The sequence below is a fragment of the Perca flavescens genome, chromosome 15 (assembly GCF_004354835.1).
Source record: "Perca flavescens isolate YP-PL-M2 chromosome 15, PFLA_1.0, whole genome shotgun sequence".
In the NCBI taxonomy this organism is placed as follows: domain Eukaryota; kingdom Metazoa; phylum Chordata; class Actinopteri; order Perciformes; family Percidae; genus Perca; species Perca flavescens.
In genome coordinates, this window is record NC_041345.1 from 21564606 (window position 1) to 21577884 (window position 13279).

The following is a 13279-nucleotide window of genomic DNA, read 5'->3' on the forward strand; positions in this document are numbered from 1 at the left end:
AAGTTAGTAAGATTCATCCTCTGGGAAATATGAATGTGTGGACAAAATGTCATGGCCATCCATCCAACAGTTCTCAAGATATTTCAGTCTGAACCAAAGTGTTGGACTTGACCAAAAGTCATTTCCATGCCTGGAGACATTCTGCTAGCAGAAGGTCTGTGGATTATCTTAAGTAACCAGATCATGATTTCTGGTAAGAGACATTGCTGTTGAGTTTTTTTTTGGCACTTTGAGCACCACAAGCCGAGTGCTATCTAGTCCCATTATATTTGAGAGAAGGCAAACATCTCTATGGCTGATATCTCCAACACAATTTACACCCAATACTAGATTAATAAATAGCACTACAGCCAGGTAGCCTAGGAGGAACAATTTTGGGTTGAACTGTCCCTTTAAGGCCCTGTTAAATAATATCCCACTAAGACCACCACAAACCTATTAAATGAGAGTTAATGGGGATTATTTTTGTGTTCTACAGTATAAATAAACTGCTGTGAGGCAAGAAAATGTATACACGTATACCTAATGTGTATAGAATCAATTTAATACCAGAGTCCCTTTGTCCCCCGTAGTTGATTAAGACAGAAAATAAATGTTATGCTTTGTTCTTATTGTATAATCTGTTTGTGCTCCACAAAAGAATTAAGCAAGTCAGAAATGGGTATGAAGGTCTGATATGCGTGAAGAAAAGTATTTGCATCCATAAATGTTGATTCATTGTCAGGTAGGTTATTCTTTAAGCTTGAGAGCAGTACGTTGAGTCATTGCCAGCATCTAACCAAGTAATTCCCCTGAACACAAAGAGATTATCCTGAACATTAGCTTCCATGTAATAAAAATGTAAACGCAGGACAAATAAGTCCAGTGTTCCACTTAATGAAGAAGTAAGCCTGTTGTACAGTGAATATTTCCTGGACTCATCTTTTTTTCTTTTTTACATAATATATACCTGCCAGGGGGTGGGAAGCCATAATATCTAGAGTTTATGACGGACAGATGTGAGATCTGAACACATTTGCTTTTCCCCTGAGACAGAGATGACTGACATTCTGTGCATTTTATAATAAAATCTAAATGTTATGTGATTTTGTAAAAGTATATATGATGATATTTCATTTTGCAAAAGGTCGATACTGTATGCCAAGTTTTAGATAGATGCTCCCAGCGTGGGAAAAAAAGAGAACAATATCCACTCCCTAGTAGAGGAAAAACCAATTGGCCCCCACTGATTCTCAATATTTGTCTCCTGCACATCTTTCTACGGTTGCCGAGACGGTTCAACACAAATACAAAAGCCACAACACAAACGCAAAAGCTACAACACAAATACATAGGCGACAATGGAAGTGAACGTGTTGTTGACAAACGGAGCCTGCGGATCAGCAGGAGGAAAGTTCTTGTATGTTTGAGAAGTACTGTGAAACATGGTTCCTTGCTAATTCAGTGTGCCGATGTGCTAGCCTGACATGGTCATACTCAGATTCTAGTCAGAATGTGAGTCTGAAACCGCTCCATTGGGCTGTGATTATGGGGCGTGTTCCAACCGAACCAGGAAAAAAAATGCCTCTGCATTCATTGGATAGACCTCCAACCAATCAGAGCAACGGAACTCAACACTGTGTATCGTCTCCATAGCAACCACTCTTTGCACAATGCATTCGCGTGCATTCGTTCTAACTTCCGAACTTTTAGACTTTTTTGAAGCTGGATATATCATTTGTTTCTTGTAAATATAAATGTGGATAACGTTAATGATAGTGACATGCTCGCTACAGTTGCATTTCTAGAGATGGATCGGCAAAAACACATTTTATTTCTCTGATTCACGGCTTTGTTCTAGCGCCGGCGGTCCCTCTCTTCAGTCTCTCTCTATGTCTCTCCACCATATAACGCTCTCTCTCTTCAGTCTCTCTCTATCTCTCTCCACCATATAACGCTCTCTCTCTTCAGTCTCTCTCTTGCTTTCGGGCAGTTGTTGAGGCTCCTCCGCTGAGGATTTTAAAATGAATGCGCTGTCGATATCTTCTGTAACAGACGCAATGGTGGAATCTACACATCTCAACAAATTCAACCCAAGCGTTCTTTGGTGACGTGATTGATTCTGTTACTGTTGATCATCTGTCCGACAATCTGATTGGTCCGAATAGATCCTGTTCGGGCAATAATTGCTTCTCAACGGAGCGACTCCAGACCGAACTTCCCGACCTCGAATTTTGTGTGCGGGGCGAAGTTCGGCTGGCATCCAGGCTACCGATGTGCAATCGGCACAATGACTATTGTTTCTCATACTTATTATTATTATTCCGTCCGTTTTTTGTCCCGCTAAGGCTCACGAAGCGTTGCCAACACGCGCACACAAATGACATCATCACGTGTGTAACGCTCGGGAATGGTGTGCTATGTGTTTTCTAAGAGATTTGCCGCACGGTTTTCACAAAATTGGCAAAAAAACGCCGTCGTCGGGAAATCGTTGGGAAATCGCTTAACATCGCTCAAAACAAGCCCCGTTTGGGAATATGCTGTATCGCCATACTTTAATGTAGAAAAAAGATTAAAAGTTTAAACCGAAGACAAGATTTTGGCGTTTATTGGGCTGAATGGGTTTTCGGATATCAAGTACGGTTTCTACAAAACGTATCGTCGTCTTTTCAGACCGTTTCAGATTTTGCCATGTGTGTGTATGGGGCCGGAATGTTGAGAGTTAGAGTGGGAGTCAGAGTGTGGAGCTGAAGTACGATTCTCTGAATTTTTTCCAAACAAATTGCTCTCCCTCCTACAGTTTTCACTCTTCATACATCATACTTGGTCAAAATGTAGGAAATCTTGTGGCGGTCGCAGACATGTGACTATGGAATCCCCTGGACATACATTTTTTGCTCTAGACAAACCAACTGCCGATAGAAACAATGGAGTTACAGTACGATTTGCTGAAATTTATTTCCAAACAAATTGCTCTCTCCCGTGCAATTTTCATTCTACATACATCATAGTTGGTCAAAATGTAGGAAATCTTGTCCCGGTCGCAGACATGTAACTATGGAAACCACCGGACCTTTACTTTTTGTTATTTTGAAACCAACTGACGATAGAAACTGTAACAAAAATGAAGCTGCAGTACTTCTTCAGACTGGTTGAGATTTTCCATTGTGTTTGTATGGGAAGAGAATGCTGAGAGCTAGAGGGTGAAGCTGCATTATGATTCTTTGAAAGTTTTCAAAACAAATTGCTGTCTCCCCTACAGTTTTCACTCTTTATACATCATCGTTGGTCAAAATCTAGGAAATTTTGTGCCGGTCGCAGACATTTAACTATGGAATCCAACAGACGTACACTTTTGGCTCTCTTGATACCAACTGCCAACAGAAACTGAAAAAAATATCTGAAGGATGCAGATGGTTCCCTGTTTGTTATCTGGTCTGTGTCCCATATATTTCATACCACAAACATAACAACCACATCAATGCGTTCGCCAGACTTTTATCTCTTTGGTGATCATAATATTTTGCCGTTTGGACCCACGGTTTTTGACTTACAGAACAAAACTTAAGAGTATTAATTATCATTACATGTTGGACCCATGGAAGACACTGTGGAAATCACCATAGCAACAAGTTCTGACACAGACACATTCTATCATGGAGACTTCTGGAAGGAAGGGAGGGAGAGAGAGAGGTAGGAAGGGAGGGAGAGAGAGAGGGAGGAAGGGAGAGAGGAAGGGAGGAAGGGAAGGAGGGAGAGAGAGGGAGGGATAGAGAGGGAGAGAGAAGGAGAGAGAGGGAGGGAGAGGGAGGGAAAGAGGGAGGGAGAGGGAGAGAGAGAGAGGGAGTGAAAGAGGGAGGGACACACACACACACACACACACACACACACACACACACACACACAACATCCTGTCAAACATACATCTCCCTCCTCACACACACACACACACACACACACTCACACACATTCTCTCTCTCACACACACACACAGAAACACACTCACACACATTCTCTCTCACACACACACACACACACACACACACACACACACACACACACACACACACACACACACATTTCTCTCACACACACACACACACACTCACACACATTCTCTCTAACACACACACACACACACACACACACACACACACACACACACACACACACACACACACACACACACACACACACACACACACACACACACACACACACACACACACACACACACACACACACACACATCGTCGCTAAACCCACCAGACTATATGTAAATAATCAGTAATTTAAGCATTCTAAACCCACCAGACTCCATGTAAATAAACAGTCATTTAAGCATTGTAAAACACACTACATTAAAAGTCGACAGAAACAAAATAAAACTATAAAAAGCCGTTTTTGGTCTTCTCTACACTTTTCCAACCATCATAACTCTAGTGTTGGTTGAAATAAACACATAGGTTACCGAGTTACATGTGAAAATGTGTTGGCTCTATTCAAGCTAAAAGTACTATTTTTTGAATGGAGCCTTTTGGGTTTAGCGCTAGCTTCTTCATAGCTGTTTCTGGTAAACATAAAGGTCTTAAATAGGTTTTAAAAAGGTACATCTCTGAAGGGTTAAGACACTTAATGATTCAATGTTAAAACAGGCTCACGTCGCTGAACCCACCAGACTCCATGTAAATAATCAGTACTTTAAGCATCGTAAAACACACTTCATTCAAAGTCTACAGAAACCAAATAAAGCTATGAAAAGCCGTTTTTGGGCTTCTCTACACTTTTCCCACCATCAAAACTCTAGTGTTGGTTGAAATAAAAACATACTTTACCGATTTACATGTGAAAATATATGTTGTCTCTATGCTCGCTAAAAGTACTATTTTTTAAAATGAGTCTGGTGTGTTTAGCGCTAGCTACTTCATAGCTGTTTCTGGTAAACAGAAAGGTCTTAAATAGGTTTTAAAAAGGTATAGCTCTAAAAGGTTAAGACAATTAACACTTCACCATTAAATCAACACTGTATGTATTTAAAATTTAAGCAAATTATATATTTATTGAATTGCTGAGGCTTGTGTCGCTAAACCCACCAGACTCCATGTAAATAATCAGTACTTTAAGCATCCTGAATCCACAAGACTCCATGTAAATAATCAGTACTTTAAGCATCCTGAACCCACAAGACTCCATGTAAATAATCAGTACTTTAAGCATCCTAAATCCATTAAACTCCTATTCGTATTCGTTTTCTCTCTCTCTTTCTCTCTCTCTCTCTCTCTCTCTCTCTCTCTCTCTCTCTCTGTGACAGTGTGACATATGTATCTACTTAGCTAGTGTTATTGAGATGTGCACCAAGTTGTAGGCACACTGTAAAAATTTCTTCCGGAATTTTCTATTGTTTTTGTTATGATTACTGTCGCTATGTGATTGTCACAAATAAGCAATGTTGTTCAATATCTTTGTATTTTCATATGTATGTACTCTGCCATTTAAGCTACGAAGGAAAGTGTGTGTTTGTGTGTGTGTGTGTGTGTGTGTGTGTGTGTGTGTGTGTGTGTGTGTGTGTGTGTGTGTGTGTGCAGGGGCGTAGTGTTGACGAACTGACCGAAGAGCCGGTCAATTAACCCCTTGACGCCTGAATTTATTCACAATTATATAAACAAAATATTATGTGTGTTTCTAGCTCCAAGCTGATGCTAAATTAAGTTGAGATTGTTAATTTGTCTATAGCATATGGAATAGATATAAATTTAGGTATGATGCAAATTAGCGACAACAGGCATTATGGTAAAATTCTTTACAAAACGGTAAAATTAATAAAACACATAGTAAATTTCATTAATGTCACAAAGTTGTTAGAACTTCTAAACTGTAAATGACAAATACATGGATCTTGACAACGGCAAGAAAGAAAACACTCTCCTACTCCCTAACATTGACAGTAGTTTCTTTAGGGTTAGGGGTAGGGTTAGGTTTAGGGGTAGGATTAGGGTTAGGGGTAGGGTTAGGGTTAGGGTTAACTTTGCTTACGTGAACCGGATGTATCTCCCACTCCGACCGGTCCTACGAGAAACCAGTGCATGCAAAAGGTTCCTAGGTATGTATCGCATGTAAACAAACCGCCATTGGGGGTAATACACACGCTATCTCGCCTGCAGTCGGAATGGAAGGGGTTTGATGCAAATTAGCGACAGTCTGCGTTAAGGGGTTAACCCGACTTTTTTCATAGACAGTATATAATGGACCAATAGACCCCGTTGCTCTGGACGGAGACCAGTGAAAGCTATTAGAAGCACTTTTCCGGTGATGGCCAGCTTTACTGCGCAGCCTCCAACTGAGAGAATGTGACATGAGCAACGTGTCTGAAAGTTGGAAGTCTTCTGGTAGCTGTGCCAAGAGAAATCTCAATCATTCCCAATCTTGCAGAGACGGAGAGTGTAGGTGTATGTAAGGAGATAACATTGGCACAGGCTAATTATTGCTAACTAAAATGCTAGTTAACATTAGTAATTAAACCTAAACAGCTCATGTAAGTCGAAACTGCCTGCGAGCTTCTCCTGTACTATACGGTAATTCCTCTACTATGCGACAGTAAGTCACTTGGTTATGACACAATCGTTAGCTTATTTTTACAAAAACGTCTGCTAAGGAGCCATAACGTGAGGTACAAGGTAATGGAGCCTTTAATACATTGTCGTGTTTCTTTGGAACTAAACAATGGACAAATAGAGTCTTTAAACATTTCTGATGTAAAGTTATTCGTTGTCAAGTGACGTAAAAAAAAAATGGCGGTCAGCGGAATGCTAACAGGAGGTGATGGCCAGTTAGCAACAAAATGGCGCCATAGATGGCTCGAGTTCTGAAGCAAAGCTTACCCCCTTGGTTTTTTTCTTTTACTTCATTCGTGCCGTTGGCATTATATATATGTCAATGGTTGGCCGTTGTGTAGCTGGTATTCTTCTGCTACTGTGTGTGTTGTAATCTAGCTCATTAGCGCCTCCACTGGACTGGAGTGGTGGTGGTAGAATCAATCAGGAAATGAGCTACTAATGCCTAGACCCTATGCCGAACGAGACCGAATGTAACTGTGCAACCGGCCGGCCGCTCGAGTCTAATGTAACCGTGCAACCGGCCGGCCGCTCGACTCTAATGTAACCGTGCAACCGGCCAGCCGTTCGACTCTAATGTAACCGTGCAACCTGGCCTGCCGCTCGAGTCTAATGTAACCGTGCAACCTGCCGGTCCGCTCAACTCTAATGTAACCGTGCAACCGGCCGGCCGCTCGAGTCTAATGTAACCGTGCAACCGGCCGGCCGCTCGACTCTAATGTAACCGTGCAACCGGCTGGCCCGCTCAACTCTAATGTAAGTGAATGTTGCTAAGTGGTAGCTAGGCTAGGCTGTCACAAGGAGACCGCGCACCAGGCTACTGAACGAGACCGTAAGGACCGTAACCGAGGCTACTGCATGTGTCTATATTCAAACGGGTGTCTAGGTTCTCGGCAAGTTTAAGTTATCAACCGATAGCAGAAGCCTTTATTTCTCGTGCATCTTAGATGATTGTGTACATACAAATTAATATATTACATTATTGATGGATATCACATACAAATGAACGTCATGTTATCTTAGTAGTTATGTTAAGTTACATGTTTGTTACGTGATAGGTAGGCTGTCACCAGTAGACTGTGCACCAGACTACTGAACAAGACCGTAACCGTGCCTAATGCATGAGTCGTAATCAAACGGGTGTCTAGGTTCTCGGCAAGTTTGAGTTATCAACCGATAGCAGAAGCCTTTATGTCTCGTGCATTTTAGAATTGTAATCATGGAAATTCATATGCTACATTACCAAGGGGAAAGTATTAGGCCTATATCACATACAAATACACGTAATGTTATCTTGATAGATATGTAAAGTTAAAGTTAAACGCGTTTTTCATGACAACGGTGTGTACTTCGCAGTGGTCTTTATCATCCCGCTGCTCCGCGATCGCTGTCTACACCCTGTCATCTCATATACCCAATGCATATACCGTTGGAAAGCTCCTCTACAATGCTGTCAGATCCAAATATGGCAATTTCCTTTTCATCAGCAACCAATCGTGAAAGTAAAAGGGGATTTGATTCTAAAAGCGCAATCTCATTGGCTGATGCCAATTTCTGACAACGTGATTCGCTTAGAATGGTCATGTGACGTGCTCTGACATTTCTGCGGTAGTTCAGAATGTCAAAAGAAGTGCGTCGAAAATGGTCGAAAATCACCTCAGAGAAGACGAAAACAGTTGTTATTAGTAAGAAGACCCAGGGGATACACACTGAGACAGCAGATGATGAAATGACTTCACATGGTACGTTGATGTGTCAACTGTCGTTCAGAAAACAGACAGCGGAGGTAATCAGACTCTCTCTCTCTCTTTCTCTCTCTCTCTCTCTCTCTCTCAGCAGTTTACAGAAATTCATAGCCTACAATACATGTCATATATTAAATATGTAGGTGTCACATATATACTATTCTAATATAATTACTATACAATACTAAACAAATCTGTAATTTGGGGATCCTAAGTGGTTGTGAGTCCCTCAGGCTGTGGCAGGCAGATCCATGTTTAGCTGTCAGTAGAACTGCTTTCCCCTCTCCTAGGAGAACTACTAGCTTCTCTTCTGGTGTTAACTTTGGGAAGTTTTATTTTTTGGGCTATTTTTCCAAGGTGTAAATCTCTTAGTGAAGATAGTTTTTCCCAGTGGAGGAGGAAGTGCATCTCTGTCTGACCCAGTTGGTGGTCACTGAGCCTGTATTTAGTATGGATGGTAACTGCACCTTTTTAACTTCACTAGCAACGTTAAATGAAAACTAATATGTACGAGTAGTTTCCCATGTAAGAAGTATAACGTTCTGTAACATTAGCTACATTATAGCATTCATAATAAACGTATGTGGTAATTTGCATAAATAGCACAACAGATCTAAACATTGGGTATAGCCAGGTGAAAATGTCTTGTTGACATATAACAGTAAAAGACTTAATGTAAAGGTCTGAATGGAACCCATTTAGGCTACCCATGAGCATTAATACATAGAGGCAGCAAGAAGTGCTTTAAACCAGTATTGATTATTGAGTGTATTAAACCAGTATTATTATTGCAGAGATGGGGTTTGGGGCTGAGTCAGTGGGACTGTTTTCTGGGGGATGAGTCTGAGGGAAGAACAAGGGTAAGGAGAATGCAGAAGACAAAAGGTAGGTAAAATAAAAAAGTGAACCCCCAGAAACAGTCCCACGGACCCAGCCCCAAACCCCATTTCTGCAATAATAGGCTAATTAATAAATGCTGGTTTAAAGCACTTCTTCCTGCCTCTATGTATTAATGCTCATGGGTAGCCTATGGGTTCCATTCAGACCTTAACATTAAGTCTTTTACTGTTTTATGTCAACAAGACATTTTCAGCTGGCGATACCCATTTTTAGATCTGTTGTGCTATTTATGCAAATTACCACATACGTAATTAGATTATGCTCCGTTTGCCCATGTTAACAAACAGTACGAAACCGTTCTCTCTACACAGACTTTAAACGCAAACTTATTTTTCGTGTGTTTTTATACTTTTCTAGTATCACTCATTTAAATGGGAAGCTTTTTATATCTTGTATGTTATACATTTTGTACCCCTCTGTCATTGTATCCATCATTTTTATTGTTAATAAACAAATCACATCCATCCCCATCACTTTTAAAAAGCTTGCTAGGCCCCTGTGTGTGTGTCTATTTGTAAGATAAGACTGAGGACCTGCAACAAAACCATAGACTGTACAAATGGTAATATATATATAGCCCCCAGGAGGAAAGTTCTTGTATGTTCAATTAATTAAGTGAAACATGGTTCCTTGTTTACTGACGCTACGTGATTGTCACAAATGTATGTACTCTGCCATTTAGGTTACGAAGCTACAGCTATAACGTTATCTAAATGGCGCCCAGCGTCTTTTAACGCGTGAGTGCTACGTTTAAAATCCATTTGTCACATTTAGTGAAGCTCTTTAAATCACACAAATATATATCCCACTGTTACGTGCTTGTGCGTGTGTGTTACTTTCAATATGCTGCCTATTACAGTGTAAGGGGCGTAATATGTCAAACATACACGGCCTATGTTCGCAGTCATTGAAAGGTTGGTCTGAATGAAATAAACCTAGAATTTTAATCATGACCTTGCTTCGTGCTTACTACTGGAAAATAAAATAAGTAAATAAATACAATTCAGACTGTGGACTCTTGTGTTTACACTGTATTTAAAGGACAATTCCGGCGCAAAAAAAAGATTTTGTACCACTAAAAAGGCTCAAAATATCACCAAACTTCAACGGTAGCATAATAAGGGTCCCTACATGTTAACTGAAGCATTGAGAACTTTGTAAGTGTACAGACAGTTTACTGAACAAAGAGTTGCGGGAGCTCTTCTGGCGACTTTCGCACACAGAAAGTCACTTGAGTGAAGACTACCTCTTCTGAAGAGTCCATCATGTTTTTTAATCCTCGGTGTCCTCCTTGTCTACTAGCAACTGTGTGGAGGAGGGGTGGGGGTGGTGTGCGGTCATGGAAGGCTTGTATCATGTGGACGTCCGACAGTTTTGTTGTCATTACTTAGAATTCCTGTAATTCTGCACCAAGGCTGAATTTCGGGAAAGAGACTTCAGATACACTATTAGGGGACCACTGAGGCCTATATAAAAGCATCCAAAAAGCAGCCATGGCATGGGACACAAGTTTTTGTGTGTAAACATGGACGTTACTAATTTGCATGCTCCTGGGCGTATTGCACAAAAGTAGAATTTATAAATCCAGGATAACCGATCAAGCGAGGCTTGGCCTAGTCTAATCTGTGCAGCCTGGCTTGGTAGCGTTTCACGATGGCCAAGCCAGGCTGAGGAGGGGCTGAAGTATTACGGATAGATGCGCCTACACGGCTTTCCTTAACAGACCGCGATATTGTTAACAGATTTAATGATGCTAAAATGGAGAATATGCATCATTCATACTTTATACAGAGTGAGCAGCAGTTTTCTTGTGTATATATTTTTAGACTATCATTCAGTCGGTCCGCTATTATCTGCCACACTTTTTCTTATGTGTTTTTTTTTTTTTGCCTTATTTACATATATGTGTTGCTCCCTCATATTTATGGACATAGAAAAGAAAGACACTAAAAAAATTGGACTCTAAAATCTAGAAAGATAATTAAGTGATACATTTCATGCACATTGTAAACATGAATGTAAATGATATTCATCAATTATTTCCCCCCAGCAAAATATATGGTCAAAAACCATTCGGGACCTGGTCGGGACCAGGCTAGGTGCACAGAATAAATCTCCATGGTAATTTAGGTACCTATGCTTTTGTGCAACCCAGTCAAGGCTAAATTGAGCGAGGATAACTGGGAAATCCCGGCTTAATCCCTTATCCTGGTTTTGTGAAACAGCCCTCTGCTCGCCCGCCGGCTCCGTTTGTCAACAACACACTCGCTTCTGTTGTCGCTTATGTATTTGTGTTGTAGCTTTTGCGTTTGTGTTGTAGCTTTTGCATTTGTGTTGTAGCTTTTGTGTTTGTGTTGTGGCTTTTGCATTTGTGTTGTAGCTTTTGTGTTTGTGTTGTGGCTTTTGCGCTTGTATTGTAGCTTTTGCGTTTGTGTTGTAGCTTTTGCGTTTGTGTTGTAGCTTTTGTGTTGGTGTGGTAGCTTTTGTATTTGTGTTGAACCGTCTCGGCCACCATATCTTTCAGTACACAGATTTCCTCTCACCTTTATCCTGACTACTTTAATGTGGGGCTAGGTCTCATTTAACCTCACTACAATACAAATTATAATCACACATTGTAGTGCATCAAAAATGATAATCAACAGTGGAGGACATGCAACACCTCTGTCTTGTAGTTGTTATCTTGGTACTAAAGGATTACCACCACTCTGCCATTACACAACACATCCCACCACAGTTCATTGATTGCCTTCACTTGTGAGTCCCTGTGGTGTGGTTTTGGCGCCACTGCAGCAGATGGTCTTGTAATCTGGCCTGAGACTATTACACTGGAGACAAAGATAATCTCATCCTATTCATACACCACAAAGAGGCTTCACCACGACCCCGAGAACATAAAATAAAGGTTTCTTAGTTAGCACAGATATACGTGAAGTTGATAATGATATTCTGGTGTAATAAGACATATCTCAAAATAAAGTAAGTAAAACAATGGACTGTGTTAAAACTAAAATATTGAAACTGAAATAAAATATTCTGGGGAAGTGATGGTGGATGGTCAGAAGCAGGGTATAGTGGCTACATTAAGACAAATCTAGCTTGATACTTTCATTACCAATCATGTTTTTATGTGTAGTCTGATGTAACTCAATATCACAGAGAGTTATTAAGCCCAGGGATGGCTGATGGGATTGCAGTTTAAGCAATAACGCTGCAAAAGGCATAAAAGGCCCCCCAGATGTTGTTAGCCACCTGTGTTTAATCCTCTTATACCTCCAGTATTTAACTGTGTCTTCAAAAAGGTGACATAGTGGTGACATGGTTATCCCCTTAATCTGCAAGACAGCTGTCTGGATTTAGGTAGTGATAACAATAATCCCATTTGGCACCTTGAGGGGCGGCCAGGGTGAATATTAGGCAGAGTGACTCGAACAAGTGTTGCTGAGGTTTTAACCCCAACCACAGGAAAGCAAGAAGACAGAGAGACAAGAAGAAGTTTCACCTTTCTGAGAGTCTGTCTACAGGATGGGGAATAATAAGAGCAGCGCTTTGTCAAAAGAACTCCTGCAGGAGCTGAAATCCAACACGAAATATTCAGAGTCCGAGCTCTGCACCTGGTACCAGTCCTTCCTGAAGGAGTGTCCCAGCGGGAAGATCAGCAAGCAGCAGTTTGAAGGCATCTATGCCAGCTTCTTCCCAAACGCAGACCCCACAAAGTATGCACGGCATGTGTTCAGGAGTTTCGACACCAATGCAGATGGCACTTTGGACTTTAAGGAGTACATCGTTGCTCTGCATCTAACATCCGGGGGAAAGACTATGCAGAAGCTGGAGTGGGCCTTTGCCCTGTATGACGTGGACGGGAATGGAACCATCAGCAAAAATGAAATGCTAGAGATTGTTAAGGTACCTACACCTTCCTTTGTTCATCATGATGGTGCAGAAAACAGTGTGTACTGTTGTTGCTACTCATTTGACAAAAAATACCTTTATCCCTGCAGTAATGAACAACTTTTGACTTCTATTCAGTCCCTTTACAAAAGG

General features: G+C 41.0%; 1 protein-coding gene across 1 annotated transcript in view; it reads left to right on the forward strand.

Annotated features, from left to right (window-relative positions):
* Window positions 1-12760: 12760 nt before the first annotated feature.
* Window positions 12761-13279, forward strand: part of rcvrna (recoverin a) — a 1186-nt gene continuing 667 nt past the window's right edge. Inside the window, exon 1 of the mRNA XM_028600369.1 lies at window positions 12761-13141. Coding sequence (XP_028456170.1) covers window positions 12761-13141 — 381 coding nt within the window. The remainder of the gene's footprint in view (window positions 13142-13279) is intronic.